The 18,627-nt window shown below is 35.2% G+C and overlaps 3 protein-coding genes across 4 annotated transcripts; all 3 read right to left on the bottom strand.

Moving 5' to 3' along the window:
* Window positions 1-223: 223 nt before the first annotated feature.
* LOC102621975 (serine/threonine-protein kinase MHK) lies at window positions 224-7,176 on the bottom strand. Its single transcript, XM_025098654.2, has 17 exons — window positions 7,028-7,176; window positions 6,855-6,933; window positions 6,653-6,721; window positions 6,435-6,524; window positions 5,503-5,641; window positions 5,249-5,351; window positions 5,061-5,113; window positions 4,231-4,297; window positions 3,587-3,695; window positions 3,435-3,500; window positions 3,243-3,311; window positions 3,115-3,175; window positions 2,909-3,007; window positions 2,290-2,324; window positions 2,132-2,177; window positions 1,551-1,626; window positions 224-795 (listed from the first exon to the last, which is right to left on the bottom strand). Exons 1-17 carry the CDS (start codon window positions 7,033-7,035, stop codon window positions 666-668), a joined length of 1,299 nt encoding a protein of 432 aa, XP_024954422.2. The 5' UTR covers window positions 7,036-7,176; the 3' UTR covers window positions 224-665.
* LOC102621200 (pentatricopeptide repeat-containing protein At3g07290, mitochondrial) lies at window positions 7,026-12,397 on the bottom strand. Of its 2 annotated transcripts, XM_052438993.1 has the most exons (3): window positions 8,445-12,397; window positions 8,294-8,339; window positions 7,026-7,324 (listed from the first exon to the last, which is right to left on the bottom strand). In XM_052438993.1, exon 1 carries the CDS (start codon window positions 12,395-12,397, stop codon window positions 9,545-9,547), a length of 2,853 nt encoding a protein of 950 aa, XP_052294953.1. In that variant the 3' UTR covers window positions 7,026-7,324; window positions 8,294-8,339; window positions 8,445-9,544. The 2 variants fall into 2 exon arrangements, with proteins under 2 accessions (XP_052294953.1, XP_052294952.1); XM_052438992.1 differs by having other exon boundaries at window positions 8,294-12,397.
* A 90-nt stretch (window positions 12,398-12,487) lies between these two features.
* On the bottom strand, window positions 12,488-17,401 carry LOC102621681 (chloroplast envelope quinone oxidoreductase homolog). The gene is made up of 4 exons (XM_006479140.4): window positions 17,151-17,401; window positions 16,632-16,773; window positions 15,923-16,020; window positions 12,488-13,392 (listed from the first exon to the last, which is right to left on the bottom strand). Exons 1-4 carry the CDS (start codon window positions 17,217-17,219, stop codon window positions 12,703-12,705), a joined length of 999 nt encoding a protein of 332 aa, XP_006479203.2. The 5' UTR covers window positions 17,220-17,401; the 3' UTR covers window positions 12,488-12,702.
* Window positions 17,402-18,627: the final 1,226 nt, after the last annotated feature.

The following is an 18,627-nucleotide window of genomic DNA, read 5'->3' as shown; positions in this document are numbered from 1 at the left end:
CAAATATTAAAAAAAAAAAAAACATTATCATTTAAATTTTCATATTCAGACTCATTTAAATTTTAAAAAAATTCAAACCCATTTAAATTCCAAACAAAAAAACAAACGCTAGCTAAGTTTTAACCAACCAAACCAGTATTTGTCACATCTTCCAATTTTGTATACAAAAGCTTCCAATTTAGATTAGTTGAAGCCAGAATGAATATAATAAACATTTCTAAAATGAAATAAAAGTTGGGGCTGCAAAGCCAATCGCCCAATCACCAATTATCCATTGTTTCACTATTTTGTTTTTTCATACAATGTTTATACCTCTTAAGAGCAGAATGGGTACAAGACTTTATATATATACTCTCATAACTAAGAATTAAAATATCTTAGCATTCGACATATTTTCCCCCCCAAAAACTATGAAAAGTGAAACAATTTTCAACAATCTTTGTTTAGACATAATTGTCCGCTAAGAGAAAGGTTGCTAAAATCTTTCCTTTCTAAAAACTTTTGCCAGGATTTGTAACTTTCCCAGACAAGTGCTCGCAGATGGAGCAAACAATAGAAAACATGACAGTCACGGTGCTAAACAGCTCTTTACAAGAAACAAATGTGATAAATTACAGTATCTTCTTCTACACGTACGCCTTATTAGATCATGTCAATCAGCTCAGTCAAAGGCAGTGACTTTGCTGCAAGGGGGAAGACACAGCCAAAAAGGGACAATCTAGGAGGTTAGGCTGTAATGATGTGATTGCGTATCCAGCTGATTGTGGAACTCCGGTTGATGGATGTTGGATTGAACTGCCATGCAAAATTTGAATAAATCAAGTTTCATGTCAATTGGAAGCCCTTACGATGAAACTTATAGGGGTTAGAGAAAAGCAACCATGTACAGACAATTGTATCTTATTTTATGTATCTTCTACGTATGTACATGCAAGAACTATTTTACAACAAGTGATTCCCACAATATGAATATGTGATTACCAAATTTAGATGAACGTAAATTCATAATTATTGTGCCAAAGACAAGCATATAGAAAATAAAAAAATAATTTAGAATTATCTGGAACACTGCACACACATACCCCATGCTCCAACTCTTTAGTCACTTAAAACAAGATTCATACTAAAGCATGCAATGTAAAACAGGGTTCATACTAAAGCATGCAATGTTGTTCAGCAATAATGATTTGATAATTCTTGGTATGGTTGCATGGGTGATGATCAACAAACACTTATCTTGGCCCATGGATACAACAGAAGCATGGGAATGACAAAATCAAAGCAGTAAAACAGGGTTCATACTAAAGCATGCAATGTTGTTCAGCAATAATGATTTGATAATTCTTGGTATGGTTGCATGGGTGATGATCAACAAACACTTATCTTGGCCCATGGATACAACAGAAGCATGGGAATGACAAAATCAAAGCAGTACTGTGAAGAATGTTCAATTGCTGACATCTTTTGACCTCTGTGATTGTTTTACCTCTAAAGCCAAGACACATAATAATTCTACCTAGATCAAAGATTACAGCACTGCATAAACTAACCTGAATGACAGAGACAAGGAAGATTCAACTGGTGCGCGCATTCTGTTTTGATCAGGAGAAAGTAGAGACCAAAAAACTGGGACATCAAAAGTTATAATTTATTAGTAAGAATCATTTAATAAGAGCAAAACAAAATTTGATCTCTTTTCCGGAAATGATTAAAATGATGTAAGAAAATAACTCCTGTTATTTAAATGAAGCTTGAGCTTTTATGACTTTGGACAGTGTGTTACAAGCTAAGTTCATAACAGCTTACGGTTGCCTTATTACGATAACTGATCTCAAATTAGTCTATGCTAAGTCTGTTATTGACATTTCATTTTCCAACAGGCTTTCTTCCAATAGTACACTACAAAAAATTTCCTCAATCACACCAAGAGGAAAAATGGAAACAAACACCAAGTCTACTCACAATATTATAAGACTTCTTTTTTCTTTTTTTTCCCCCTAAAAAACAAACTATTTTCCAACAAAAACAGAAAGACTGCATTTGAATTTCCTTATAGTCTTCCCCTTAAGACCAAACCCACGCAAGCATAGAGCACGTAGGAGAGATATCAGAGACAAAGACAACAAATTACCTGTCTGTTCCGAATGATCTTTGAGATCAGAGCAAAACAGTATATCCTGCATCATGAAATTCACTATATTTCAGGATATGGCCTACGATATATGTAATTTCAGCCACAAAAAAGAAGTTGTGACAGTATCATCTCAGATAACAGCATTCTAAACTCACCTCTTGCATACCTTGAGGTACATTATGGACCATTTCTGCAGACAATCAATTTCAATCAGATAACTGTCTGATCTCTCAATGTAAACCAATACAATAGAAGAGAGAGAAACACAAGTACTCCAAAACCAAGAGTAAAATCTAGCAAATACGGGCTTGACAAACACATTACTTGAAGATTCTTCAGTTAAGAAATCAATTTTAGACATCACCAATGATGGTTTAAAAAGTAACACTAAAGGATAATATAAGCAGCCCAAGGATGCACTGCAAAGTTTACACATCAACTTTTCTCCAGGGCAAGTAGCAACCTAAGTTTCACATGCATCACCTTCTACCTCCCTATCCATAAATAGGATAAGAAGAAAATTCTTATCAAAACAGTCACTGAATAGGCAATTGGAGCAGTCCAAGCAGAGATTATGGACACTATGATATTATTCTATTGGGCAGAAAAAACATGCAAGAGATGGTAAACGTGCACATCTAAAATTAAAGGAAGAGAGATGGTGGCAGATGAAGCAAGTTTTAGATTTACCCTGCCACATGACTGCCTGTATCCACAACAAAAACAACATACAAATGCACTAATTTGAAATACAATAGGCATAATAATATTTACCCAAGTTGGAGGGCTTGACTGCCAGTGTTAAGCCAAGAAAACAGTCATCAGGTTCAGTGCCAAAGTCCCAAAGATTCAGCTCAAGATTTGGCTTAGATCCTGCAGAAGAGTACAAAATGAGAATTATATTTTTAACTTGACAAAGTAGACCAAAAGCCAGATCATATATACATCGTGAAAACAGATGGTGAACTCCAATAACTTACCCATGTTATTTAGCCTGAGCTCAAGTGGATCATGGAGTGGGTATGGGACCCATGTTTCAACCTATAAGCCACATGTTAGTAAATAAACACAGGAAGGTGCTTAAAAAACACTTGAGAAAGAATATTACATTGAAAAATGGATGTTGTAATGCTTGATCTGCAGTTGGCCTCCTCAAAGGGTCCCACGAACAAAGTTGCTGAGGACGGTCAAAAAGTGAGGGTATAAGAAGTCAATAATTCAAACTGGTAACACTTGGAAAGCTAGTCGATGATAATCAATAATTTAAGAAATGAAAATATAATGCAATGGAAACACGCACCCAGATCAAATCAATAGCTTCCATGCTAGCATTAGGAATGATGTCAGAAAGGTTGATAGGTAAAATCTATACAGAAAAAGTTATGATGGTTAGAGAGAGGGCGATGTTGAAGCAGAGGACTTTTGGAAAGTAATACCATCTGACAATTTTACCTCTGAATAACTAATACTGATCAACCGAGAGATATTAGTTGCCTCAGGAAAAGCAGTCCAGTCTGGGGCGCCAAGAATGCAGCATACCTTGTACAACTGATCAATTTCACTGCCATCACAAAAATTACCAGCATCAGCAAAACCAAAGTGCATGATCGGCCATCTCCAAATTTTATAAAATTAGCGATTCTAATATTTGCCAACTTTACGCGAATGACCATAAACATGCCCCATAAAAAACTTCAATCCTTGAAAAATAGACAATAATATGGGAGTAGCAATAAAATATAAGGAGTACAGGTTGGTGGTGAAAATAGTCACTCCATTGTAAATTCCAAATGGACCTTTTCAAGCCTAAAAGTACATTTTTCATGCCAATGCATGCAAAAGGGAAAATGATTACAGATAGGAAATTTTTTTTTTTTTTTTAAACATGCCCTTCTGACCCTAGTGTGACCAAGGTTCCTACTCTTCTATCAACCCAAGATGTTTTGAACTAACTGACACCCATAAATGATTAAAAAAGGTTCTTAGAAAATAGACTTGTACAAACTTAAAATAATTGCCTTTATTAGAATCTTTTCCCACCAACCATTAACTAAGAAGAAAAAAAACGCACTTAAAGCATAGGACAATAAATTCACCTGTCGCCGGGGAAGATTGGAGACAAGGTGAAAAGCTCAGCTAATATTGCTCCAACTGCCCACATATCTGCAAATAAATTCGTTTGTTAATCATCAACCAATGGAAAAACAAATTTGGAAGAAGTAAATCTCAAGAAAATGTGCTAAATAGAACAACTATGCACTAGCATAACATGAATTGTATTCAGATAAATCGTTCAAAAACATGCTCATGACTGTAAAAGCAAATAAACGTACACAAGTGTGTGTATGCACAAACACACTCTGCCATTAAAGCAATCTTTGGCCAAAACCATCAACATGCCCAAACACACCAGAATATTTCACAATTCCCATGGCCTTCTCCACCCTTTCGAAAAATTAAACAATTTCCATTTAAAACTGATATAGACTGGGTTAAATTTCCAGGACAAAACTGATGGTTATAGTCTAAACCATTTCAAGTAATGCAACAAAGTAGGATGTTCTCCACTTTTAACTTATTTGTTTTGATGTCCAAAAAGGCTAGAATGACTTTCCATTATTAAACAGTTTGATTGATATGTTGGAATCATAAAATTGAATACAATTTAAAACTATAGTTTTATAATTCAAATTTTGTGAAAAGAAGGAAGTTTAGAAGGCTTTCCTTAAAAAAGTAAGGATAGTTTGAATGTGGAAAATGGCTACCTACCAGTTGATGGGTTGGGTTCAAGTTGGAAAGATAAACTTAACTGATCTACCTAACCAATTGCCAGTCTTTGCAAGAGAGCAGAAGCATTACAGTTACAAATTAAGATAACAAAAGTAATTTTAGATTGAATATGTGAAGGCAAAGAAACAATATATACCTATTGCAGGAGTGTAAGATGAGGACTGCAACAAAACTTCAGGAGCTCGGTACCTGGCAAATTATTATCTCAGCTCATGAAATAATATTTCAAAAGTATTGAACAACCGACATAATCAATGGGATCACATGCACAAGTGCACACTGATCTGCATGTGTACGAAAAACTTATTAAATGAGATGACTCACCAGCGTGTGGAAACATATTCAGTATATGGAGGCATTGATGACAATTCTCTAGCAAGTCCAAAGTCAGCAATTTTGAGAACATCATTTGTTACCAGCAAGTTTTCTTTAGAAAAGAAAAGAAATTTGATTATTAACTTGTTAACAAAATCTAGAAACAAAAATATGCAATACAAAATCTGAATTGTAGATTCTACTAATACGAATGGCAATTTTAATGTAACAAAAAACATAACAGGTTTAAGTAAAACTTTTACCAGGCTTTAAATCCCTATGAAAATAACCATTCCTGTGCATGTGAGCAAGTCCTTGCAGCATCTGAGACATGAAGCTCCGAATCTCTCCCTCCGAAAATGGTATTTGTCGTTCTCTCATTATATGGTAAAGATTATGTTCCTGGTGAGTTGAAATTCAAAGTCAGGCACTATTTAATAATGATAGAGACTCATCCAACCTTCACTTTCTGTACAGAATACTGCTTTCCCTGAAAGTATAACAATACGAGATCCCAATTCTAATGATGATAACTTGACAATCTTTTTGTTGCAAGGGAAATATGGACAAGACAAGTTTTAAAAGTCATGTGCACCTCAGTGCTTGTAAACCATAACATGAATTCCCAATCACACAGGTTTTACCTGCCTATTTGGCAGATTTCAATATTGGCTTGTTTTGAAGAGATTGGACATCAGTAAACAAAGGGTACCAATATATGGTGAGCAATTGTAAAGAATGCAAATGCTGATGCTACACATATTATCTAAAGAAACAGCTATATTTTTGTTATCCATCATAGACGTCTGTTTGTCTATTATTATCCAGTTGAAGCAAACAAAATATTTTTTCAGCCTAATTTCCAGTAATATTTCGTTGCAATAACTAACTCATCTAACTTCAGTGAAAGTAAAACCACATGATATTTGCAGCCTAATTTCCAAACTATAAATTTACACATATACCTAACCAGCCACTAGGGTTGCAGTTTCAGAAGCTATTCAGGCTGCTAACATCAATGATTGTACATATGTATCAGTTAATTAAATGTGGTATTTAAAAAGAAAAAATGAAGCTATAGAATCATATAGTTAGTGAACTCAATATGTGAGAATAGCCTGGAGTTACTGCATATTGCAGATAGAATACAAGAACTGTGAAAAAATAGAAAAAGCAGGAAAGCAAGCAATCTCACCATGTATTCAAAAATGAAAAATAGTTCATTATTTTCCCTGACAACCTCCTTCAACTTTATAATATTTGGATGATTCAGCTTACGAAGCGCCTGCAGAAATACAGATCATGAAAAAATAAGTAGAAATACATGATTTATAATCAATGATATGTTTTTTGATTTATAACCTACAGAAAATATGCAGTAAATTACTATTCAATGACAATGAAAACACATACCTTAACTTCTCGCAAATTCATACACTCTTCCCAAAAGTAGAATTTTCTCTTCATTTTTTTGACTGCAACCTAATATAAGGGAATAGAACCATAAGGGGATGATTAAAAAGGACCAAAATACCTCAAGCATATGCAAGATAACAGTAGAGAATTAACATGTACTATAAAAGTTCAAAAGTTATTCATGGATGGAGTTCCCTACAATTTCGTACGTTTCGACATTGAAGGCCTTGTATACACAACCACAAGTACCATCTCCAAGCTCTTCCAAAATTTTATACCTGGGAAAAAGGGGAAGTGAATAGGATCAGATCACATCCACAAAACTATTGCCTAAAAATCTCACATAACCAGGAGCACTGTCAAGAAGCTCACCTCTCCATTAGTTAGAGATGTTACAAATTATAACCAAATTTGTCAATGAACTTCCAACAACCTCCAAATAGAGGTATCAACTATATCAACAGAGCCTTGCTCACGATTTTGAGTATAAGGTTTAGTGCTAAACTGTAGCTTGAAATGTAAGATGTCGAAAGGAACCCACTTTTCATTGTAGAAGTAATTGAATACCAGCCAAAAAATAATCAACATTCTTTAGATGCAGCTTCTACAAGCTGCAATCAGCTGGTATCATCTAAAGAGAACCACTGCATGAGTCCTTCAGTAGAACTCCTGCACAAACAGAAGACAATTTAATGCAAAAATCCATTTCCAATAGCATCTAGGACATAGCTGCAAAAAATAGATCATCAATCAATAAAACTCACACGGCCCAAATCTTTCAGTATAAGCGCCAAACACACAACTGAGAGTTACCAAATATGAGGAAATACACAACTTGATATGAGCCTGCTTTAATCCAGTTTACTCTTAAAACTATGGATCCGGTCGTCGATTCCAGCAACAATAAAATATATTTTATATTTACAAATACCAGACAGTGTAGAGATTTAAAAGAAATTTATCAAAAGGTCATATGATAATCACTGGTCAGTGAATATTAATTACTACCATTAACACAAATTAATTGATATTTTTCATAAAATATGATGAAGATAAATAACATCACCAGCTTACCAACTCAGGAACTTAATTTTCCCAAAAAAAAAAGGACAGAAAGAAAAGAGATAAATCGAGAATTTCAAATCTGATGATTAAAAAAAGAAAAAAGAAAAAAAATTGTAATAGGATAATAGTAAATAATTTAAATTTTAAAGTTATTCTCAATGTTTGAACAATATGTATTCCTATTTTTTGGTTTAAACGAAAGAAAAAAAAAAAAAAAGCAAAACCACAACCGAAATCATCAATTGATATTTTTTTTCCCTTTTTTTCTCTATAAAAGTTTCTTTCGGTAGCTGAGAAATTGCGGAAGGAGGAAAAAGAATCAAAATTCTGAAGTAAACTTATTATTAACGACCACCGCTAGTCACTGAAAGCTTTTCTTATAAGCTAAAAAGCAACAGAAAACAAAAGCCGTTCTCTCGGCAACCACACACAGTTTCATTAACTGAAAACTCCAACTGCATTTCAATGAAGCAGAAGGATTACAGCTGAAACTAAAATCAGAATAAAAATTCTAAATTGAAGAGCTAAAATACACAAAAAATAAAATCAACAAAAGTAAAAAGATCGACTCACCCATTGATGCTTGATAGATAATAACAATAATAATTATATCAACGATCTGAGGAGAAAAAGAAAGAGATCACCAACAATGGCTAAAGCAATTTCGTTGGAAACAAGAAAATGGAAGAAAATAAAATTTATGGAGAGAGAATTTTTGGATTACTGGTTAAGCCATGAAAGAGGATTCCGCAGAAGAAGCAAAGGAGAAGAAACCAAATATTTGTTTTTTTTTTTAATTATTAAAATATTCTAAAAAATTTTAAATTTTTTTATTCGTTTTAAAATTGAAACGAAGAAATGCTTGGTGGTTGTGGGGAAGGGAGGTGGTCCCCGGGGCGATAAAATATTCATCGGTACGAAATGACTGAACCATCCCTCAACTACTTGGATATTACGGGAATTTTTTGTTCTTGTTGACGATATTAACCCTACTTAATGGATAAGGACGAGGGGTTGAAGGTACATGAGATGGGACTGAAGAGTGATTTCGGATAATTGTGTGGGTATTATAGTGAATTCAGGTGTTGCCTGGTATCCTTGGTCATTAGTTTGGCTTGTGGTTGATGCGGTTCAGGATTCGGGCCATTGACTTGAAGCGCGTAACAATGGGGTCGGGAATCCGGAACCGGATCGATGGGAATTGGCCACGGTAACAAAGAAAGTATAGAACACTCGTGCTTTCGGGATCTAGAACTGACGCGTGTTAAAAGCAAAAAACCTGAAGGAAATTTCTAGCTTAATTACAAGTTAATTAAGCGAAATCTTTCAGACAAATCTTGGAAAATAAGTTTTGTCAGATACATTAATTCGGTAATTTGTAAGGAGATGCCAAATTACCAATTGTCTAATTCAAGAATTCTAGCCAAGAAAGCTGTTGGTTAAGGCAAAAGAATACGGACAATCTTGGTCTTAATTTTGATTATTATAAAATTTGGTTACGTGCATCTTTCTTTGTCGATTTGTTCAAAATATTCTCTATTAAATCACTGATGCTGATGTTAACCTATTTCATTGTAAATTGCTTTGTGTAAATCCTTAGTCACAAATGTATTATAAGATTTTTTATGGAACAATGGTCGAGTCTTAATCATATAAATTTGGTTACATGAATATCATTCTCCCTTACAATGTGATTAAGGTCTAATTATCGAATAAACTCGAAATTTCCAAAAAAGTGCATGTACAACAATGAACATTCTTGAGAAATTTCTCTCTGGCTATTGTAAAAAATTTACAAGCATCAGCATTGCAATGCAAATTGAACTAGATAACTGGTCTCTGTCTATAATGTACTTGGTCAATTAGATTCAGAAGATCAATAGATTTGCCAAGTTCATCTCCCGTCAACAAAAACTCAATATAAGGTAAAACTGCAGCTTTTTCCTCGATGCCATTGTATCTGAATAGGTCAGAAACCAGGTTTTTAGCTTGCTTATTCCTCCCTTCGCTCTGAAGACCTTGGATCACCGTACAATGAGATTCGAAAGAGGGAACAAATCCACTTTCGAGGATTAGGTTCATGAACTCTAGGCAATCATCATATTTCCGCTCCTTGCAGTAACATCCTATGATAGAAGTAATGGCCTTGGCAGGAAACACGCCAGATTTCATAATATCTTTCATTATGCGATCTGCTTCAACAATTCTCCCTGCTCTGCATAATTCCACGACTAAAAAGTTGTAAAAATCTGTTGTAGACCCACCACAGCTCTCGATCCTATCTCTGAGTCTGAAGGCATGTTCAACATCCATTTCCCTTAGAAAATTTTTGGAAGAACGCTCATAATCATCATCATCGTGCTCCAACCGTGATGAACTAGCATCAGAATGACAACTGGTGCTAATACTTAGCGCTCCACTAGCCTTGTTTGAAGAAACTAGCCCTGCTAATAGTGCAGAATATACATTACTATTGAGTTGACAACCATTAGCCACCATGAAACTCACAATTTTAAAGGCATGATCCAATCTACCAGTACTAGCATGTGCTCTCACTAAAATGGAATATGTTATGTGGTTAGGGGATACTCCTAAATCAAACATTTTAAAGAGAAGCATTTCCGCCTCCTTAAATCTGCCCCTTTGGCACAGTCCATTAATGATAACAGTGTACGTGTGGACATTGGGGGGGCAGCCAGCTAACTTCATCACTTCTATCATGCTCATGGCAAGGGCAATGTTACCTGCTCGGAAGAGCCCATCAACTAAAATTGTGTAAGTCACCACAGATGGAACTAAACCGAACTTTAGGATCTTTCCAAACATTGCATATTCCTCCTTCAACTTGTTTTCTTTGCAGAGAACATCAAGAAATGAGTTTAAAACATGAGGAGTTTTCAGATCAGTATTCTGAACCATCCTCTCAAAAATCATTAATGCCTCTCCAGTTTTACCATTCTTGCAATGCCCATCAGCTAGGGCTGTAATTGTTGCTTCATCAGGGGATATTCCCTTCTTTACCATCAAACCAAAGAATCCATTTGCCAGCTCTGGCTTTCCCAGCTTGCAGAGCCCATCAATTATTGAGGTGAAAGTAAAGCCGTCTGGTACAAGACCAAAAATGCTCATTGAATTAAAAATCTTTAGAGCTATATCGAGTTGTCCTTCCCTGCAGAATCCATCGACCAAAATATTGTAAGTAATCTCGTCAGGAAATAAGCCACCATCAACCACTCGTTTCAATAGGTGAACTGCTTTGTAAGATTTATTCATTCTACACAATCCTTCCATAAGCTCATTGTAGGTACGTATATTAGGTTTGCAGGTTCTTTTTTCCATAAGAGCAAGTAGCTCAAAAGCAGCAATAATCCGCCCTTGTTTACAATATCCATTAATCAACACATTGTAAGTTACCACGCCAGGAAAATGCCCATCTTGTAGCATCTTTCCACACATTCCGTTCGCCTCATCAATCTTCCCTTCTCTACAAAGCCTATCAATCAAAACAGTATAAGTATGAGCATTTGGTTTACATCTCTTCACAACCATTTCATCAAACAAACTTAAGGCTTTATCAGTCAATGAAATATCACACAAAGCTTTGATAAGTACAGTGTAGGTGCGAGTACTTGGCTGCCAACCCTTCTCACACATTTCATCCTTTAAAGAAAAAGCTTCATCAAGCCTACCAACTTCACATAAACCATGTATCAGAGTTGTAAATGTGACCGAATTGGGTCTATAACTGGCCTCTTTGGACATTACGTCAAACACCTTGAATGCCTCTTTGAGATCATTTCCTCTACAATGACCCAGCACCAAAGAAGTACAAATATGAGTATCTAAACAAAACCCATGTTTCAAAACCCTGCAAAAGAACATTTCACCAGCACGTACAAGTCCACTCTTGCATAAAGCATTAATCACACTTCTGTAGTCAATAGCACTAAGAACAAAACCATCAGCAATCAGTTTTACAAAAACTGCATATGCAACAAAACCCAAATCTAACTTAGCCAAAGACATTAAAAGACAGCTATAACAAGGGTAATTAAGCTTAAACCCATCCTTGCTCAATCCATCAAGCGCGACAATTAGCTTCAAAATGTCATCTTTACTATCACTACACTCCTTAATCAGTTCAATAATAGCTTTATGTGCAACCCCATATAAATTACAAGATACAACTAAATTCAACAAATGGATTCTGCTATTTACATCGTAGCAATAAGTGGATTGCTTACAAACCCACTTGAAAAACCGGACACCCAACTCGGTGTTTTCACCATGAAGAAGAATAACTTGTGAAGCGGCATGTGGAGGCATATGAGAAACAAGTGATTTAAGGATGTCGTTTTGTTGCCAATTTGGTTTGTGAAGCAAAGCAGACACTTGACACGCGGTGTCGTTTATGGTTTCTGGGGATTTCAGGTTGTAAGAAGAGAGAAGGGAAACAGAGACGAGGTTGTAAAGAGAATGTAACCCATGAGGTCTGAGCCCGTGTTTGGCGAGCTTTGTTAAATGAATCAACATGCAGAGAAAGAGAAGAGGCTCCTGGGCACTAAACCCAGAAGGGAACGATGTCGTATGGGCTGAGCATGAACCGCCGTTGAGAACACAGGCGTATTTCTCTCTAATTATTTCTTTTTGGCGGGCAATCTCGAGGGAAAGAACCATTTGGTCAAAAGAGTCATTTTCTTAAATTTCTATTTATTTTGCAACGTTGTTTTTTCTCAAAACATTTTGCAACGTATTTTGTACTGGCTCTCATTTGAAGTTTTGCTTCCCTTGCTGAGTCAAATGATTTACCCAAATCCACATATCACTTGGACAACATATCGTCTAATAGACACAAACGATCTAATCACAGCATCTGGTTGAAAGAAATTACACGATGAAACAGCACATTTGCCATAAGCTTTGTCCTACAGACAAATTCTTCAGTGACATAAAACTTCAACAATAAACCAAATCATATGAAGTTATGGCTCCACAATGATCTTCCCTGTAGCATGGCCATCAATACTCTCAGCCCAAGCATCTTCAGCCTTGCTCAGGGGATGCTTTGAGTTGATTACTGTCTTAAGCTTTCCTTCCTTCACCAACTTAACTAGAAAATCTAGGTTCTCACGCTTGGGAATCAGCAGCAGTGGTACCAGCTGCTTTTTGGAGAAGGTAAGTTTCTTCAAAGCAAAAGTCAGCATCGCACTAGGGCCAGGAGTGATATCTATCACCTTCCCATTTGTGCCCAGATTAGGCTCAAAAGTAGACCAGGGAATCCCTGTTGCACAGTGGATCACTGCATCGTATTTTCGACCAGATGGACTCTTTAGAGCTGCCCCGTCAGGTGTCTTGTAATCAAGAACCTCATCAGCCCCTAAACTCTTGACAAATTCAATGTTGCGAGCCCCACAAGAGGCAGTCACGTGCGTGTTTCCAAGCTTCGCCAACTGAACAGCATAGTGACCTACACCCCCTGAGGCAGCAGTTACTAGAATGTTTTTCTGTTGCCCACTTCCATCAAGCTTGACACCTGCAGATTGAGTAAGGGCCTGGTGAGCAGTGAGACCAGCAACAGGTAAGCCAGAACCTTCAGCTGCTGAAACCTCTGGTGGCCTGGTAACTGTCGAGCTCTCCTTAGCCACAGCAAACTCAGCTAGTCCACCTCCATTCTGTAATCAGGCAAAACAATTAATAACTGAAACAAAGTGGACATGTGAGATCTAACATTCATGGTATGGTGTTATACATGTGAAACATCAATTCTCCATAAGTTGCACATTCAACTAACACAAAACTAGGAGGAAGAGCCTGGAAGCAGCAACCCTGATGTAGCAACGTCACATCTCCGTGCAAATGCATGAAATGACTGAACCTTTCACATGCCAAAGATATGGTCGAATGAGTAGTTCAGGGCAGTAGGCACTGAGGTATCCAATTACAAGGCCCAAAAAACAAATAAAACTTCAAAACAAAAGTTTGCAGTTTAGTTGCATAACTAGAGATTTGGGGTACATGCCTAAGACCCAGTCCAACAGTTGCAGCATGGGGTTCTTCCCCCCCTTCAGAATCTCATCTGACAACAAAAAAATCTTTGAAACATTGATGTGGGTTCAATTGCCCATACTGGCACATTCTTGCTTTTCATGATTGACCCAAGCACCATAAGAAACAGAGAGAAACCCAAAAGAAAAAGAAAAAACGAAGAAGAAGAAGAAAGGAAAAATCCAATTCACGCCAACAGCTGATCGCAGGTACCAACAGAGAGTTTCAGAGAGAAAATACAGTTGCTAGCATGGTGAAGAACCTTAGCAATGTAAAGACATGCTTTTTCCACATATTATTAATTATTAGTAGATGCAACCATAACCATATTAATTGGAAGGAAGTTTAGGACTTAGAGTTTAGTGTTTGACTGGTGTTAGAAAATTGAGCTTCCTCTCAAGATCACTCCAAACAATTTGTCAAGCAACAAATTAACAGAAAAAATTAAATGGAGAATACACCAATCACATAACACAAAATTTACGTGAAAAACTTCAAATCCGGAGAAAAAACCACGGCCGTTATCAAAAGACAACCAGAGAAAAATATTCACTATGTGAAAAATTTTTCCAACCACATTCTCAGAAATAATTTTCTCTCATCTAAGCCCTAAATACATAATCCCGAGAAATATCCCTTAACAAAGCAAACCCGTAGTACCCATATTGAGGAGCCAAATACTCCTACAATATATCTATATGCTTAAGAATATTTCTCTCCTCTCAATTTGGATTGCTTCTCTCCATGGCCAATATTTCATGTCCATTTTCTTGAGCAATGCCGAAGCTCATTGTTGCTCTTTTGTCATCAAATGACACTCCAATTTATAGCCAAACTATCACAGCAAAAATCTAACAAGTCGGCAACTACTTTCTTGTTTTTTCACAAATTCATGCATGCAGTTCCAAATTGCCATCTTCCAAGTTGTTTTTCAAAGTTTCCAGCCACCAATTTGAATGCAGTCCATGTGCTTCCATAATTCTCAAAACATTGTCTTCACTAACAGTCATAATTCTCAAAATTGGTCAATAAATTTGGTGATTAAGCCACCAAATTTGAAGCCACAATTTTTGACTTTTTTTTAATCACATTTTCAACAATTTCCACCATAATTAAAAAAAAAATTCATAGTCACTGCTACAAAACACTGTCTTCACCAACAGTCATAATTCTCAACGTAAAGAATTATCATACTCCACCATAAAGAGTATACCACTTAGAATCAACCATTCTAAGATTTTTCTCGGCACATGTCGAAATATCCTGCTAAAATTTATGGTGCAACTTCCATGTTGACTTTCCTGGAAGTCCGTCAGCCATCGACATAAATTGACCTAGTTTTCCTTAAAAAAACGAGTGATAATATAAGAGATACTATCAAGAAGATGGAGCGGATTCGGCAAATTGCTCCAGAATCAGTAAAAGAGATACTGATATTCTCGCAAATGGTGAGTTTCTTTTTAAGAGATTGGATTAGTTCTTTTGGCATGTAAATCTCCAAGTTGCCATGAAAGAGACCATGTTATTATTAGCGGCGTCCACAAAATTTGCACACAAGGTATGGTTGGCATTGATGCAGGGTGTGTGGTGGAATTTATGTCGATGGCTGACGGACTTCCAAGAAAGCTAACATGGAAGTTGCACCATAAACTTCAGCAGGATATTTCGACATGTGCCGAGAAAAATCTTAGAATGGTTGTTTCTAAGTGGTATACTCTTTATGGTGGAGTATGATAATTCTTTATATTGAAAATTATGACTGTTGGTGAAGGAAGTGTTTTGTAGCAGTGACTATGAATTTTTTTTTTTTAATCATGGTGGAGATTGTTGAAAATGTGATTAAAAAAATGTCAAAAATTGCGACTTCAAATTTGATGGCTTAATCACCAAATTTATTGACTAAATTTGAGAATTATGACTGTTAGTGAAGACAATGTTTTGAGAATTATGGAAGCACATGGACTGCATTCAAATTGGTGGCTGAAAACTTTGACAAGCAACTTGGAAGATGCCAATTTGGAACTGCATGCATGAATTTGTGAAAAAAAAATAAAGTAGTTGCCGACTTGTTAGATTTTATTTTTTTTCAACAACTGGAAATTTATCCAGACAAATTAAAGATAAGATGAAACTATAAGAGTATCTATAAGAACTTACAGTTACGAGGTAGTTAAGAAAAGCTACAACTTTGTCACCAGCTTTGAAAATTTTAACTTCTGATCCTACCCCTACGACCTCTCCTGCTACATCAGTTGCTGTCTCAAAAAAAAAAAAAAAAAATCCTCAGCAAAATAAATAGCAGAAATGCAATGGTTCTAATAAATTATACATAGAGAAACAAATACAGCAGAAACCAGAATAAATTCATTGACATTTGATAAAAAAATAAAACAGAAAAGCAAACTTTCAACAAGTATTCTATATCCAAGTTTGTCGCAAAATCAATCAGTATCATCCAAAAACAGTTTTCTTAAGGCTTTGAATCTTGAGTGATGTACGATACAATGATGTATGTCATAACATATCCTGTTTTAAAGTTGATAGCGTTTGAATGACAAGTAATTTGTCCGATAAAAAATCAAACAGAAGCAGAAAAAGTTTAAAATAGAAGTTGGAGACAAATCCATAACAAGATTCCAAAAATCATCATAGGAGTAGGACAGCACAATGGAATGGACCATAAGGCTCCACAAACATATCACATAGCATCTTGAGTAAATTAACAAATAGAAACTGAAGTAATTTCGAAAATTCAGTATGATGAAAAACAAATTACTTGATTTATCATATGAAAAGTATGTTCGAGAAGGACAAAAGTTATTAAAAGATTCCAGTTCACAGAAAATCAGAGGCAAAACTAATATACCAGGTATGCAAGGAAACTTGCGAGGCAAAAAAGGGCGTAACTGGCCCTTCTGGACTTTCCAGTCAACCGGATTTAGAGCGGTTGCTTCAAGTTTAAGCAAAACCTCATCTTTGCTTGGGGTAGGAACCGACAGTTCAACATGCTGCAAAGGGAAAGTATAAAGATACTATCATGCTAACACCCCAAATCAATGCTGAAATTTAATCACAGGTTTCTCCTTACTTTTAGTATTATTATTACAACATGGAAAAAGATTATCAGAAATTAAAACTCCAGAAAAAGGAAAATTTCCCAAAAAATTTCAGGAGTAAAATAAAAATGATCACAAACAAGCAGTATCACTTAATTATAAAAGTAAAGAGAATAATTCTTCACTCCACAGTTCATACCCCTTATTTAGCTTCCTTGTTTAATACTAATAGTATTGTAAAAATCTTTGAGCTAGGCATAAGAGCAACTTAACATGCCAAAATCGCTATAAATTGAAAACAAAAATATAACCAAAGAATATAAGTGAACCTTCAAATCAGCAGCTCCTCCACCATAAGAATTATACTGAACCGCGTGCATAAGAGGCTTTCCTGCCATTTTCACAGCTAATACACGATGCCGTTTCTGGGATTTCGAGTGTGCTATCGATAGAATCAAAGAGACCACTCTGCATACGATTATAATATGTATGTAACGCAGTGACAGTGTACTCGCTTCCCTTTGGGTGGCCGCTTACTAGTAGTGGGTGGTAAATGCCCGGAATGTCACGCGCGCGTGGCTCATAGTGGCGGCATCTTTAAGGCTTAAAACTTAAAGACGTGAACGGAAAGCGTGACGCGTGGCCGCTTCTTTCGCAAGGAAACGACAATTGCGGGCATCCACAAATTAAACGCCTTTTTCATTTCCTTAATTTTCGTTTTTCTCAAATGGATTTTAAGCGACTAATAAAAATACTTCTAGAAATAAAATAATAAAAATTTTAATTCTCTCCGTTATATCAACTTTTCTTTGGGCTTGCGAAGCCTAGTCATGTCGACTACTTGTAATGCAAGCCAAAGGTTTGATTGTTTATTTTTTAAAATTATGTTAAATTTTTAGGCATTTATATTTAAATAAAAAAATATTTTTTTATAATTTTAATCTGAATGAAGAAAAGTCTGAATGATAAATGAATATTTTATTTTAGAAAACTGCTATAAAATATAATTATTTTCTAAATTATAAAATTCAATCTCTTCTTTTGTTTTAATTTATAAAAATATAAATGTCAAATAATAATGTTTAAGATATTTTTAAATAAAAATAAATAAGATGTCATTTATATTTAGATGTTAAAAAAATAAATAAATGCGTCATTCAGATAATCATACTAAAATCTATTTAAACTTTAAAAAAATTTAGACTCATTCAGGTTTTGGATTAAAAAAAAAAAACAAATGCTACCTAAGCCAAGGCACCATTGTTTGGTCTTATTTTCAAATCATTTTTCTTTTATTTTTTAAATTTGGGAAACCCCAGACCCGTGGATGTGAGCCAAAAAATTGTAGAGTTCGCATAGATTGGGTTTGGATAAGAACCTTTAATTTATCAATAAAAAATGAATTAAATTTAAATAAATAAAAAACTCAAAATACTAAATTAATATGACTTTCTTATATTAATATTTGTGATTTATTATGTTGTATTACTAATATTTTGTGTATTGAACTATTATTCTATTATGTATCAAATAATTATTTTTAATTTAAATTTTTTTAGTTTATTAAAAAACCCAAGCCTGCCCGTCCAAATTTGAAAGGACTTTCGAAGGGCCTAGGTTTGTGCCAACCCGATTAAATTCGCATTTAATAAATTATTTTTAAAAAAAATTTAATATTAAATTCATACACTTTTAACAAAGGAAGCAAATTATTTTCATTGTTTTCCAATGTTAAGCTCCAAAATAAACAATTTTGTTCCACCGTCTCTCAAAACAATAATAATAAGAAGAACATCATCATCAACA

The sequence above is a fragment of the Citrus sinensis genome, chromosome 3, assembly GCF_022201045.2.
Source record: "Citrus sinensis cultivar Valencia sweet orange chromosome 3, DVS_A1.0, whole genome shotgun sequence".
NCBI classification, from domain to species: Eukaryota; Viridiplantae; Streptophyta; class Magnoliopsida; order Sapindales; family Rutaceae; genus Citrus; species Citrus sinensis.
Note: the sequence above shows the minus strand (reverse complement) of the source record. Positions and strands in the feature narration are given on the sequence as shown.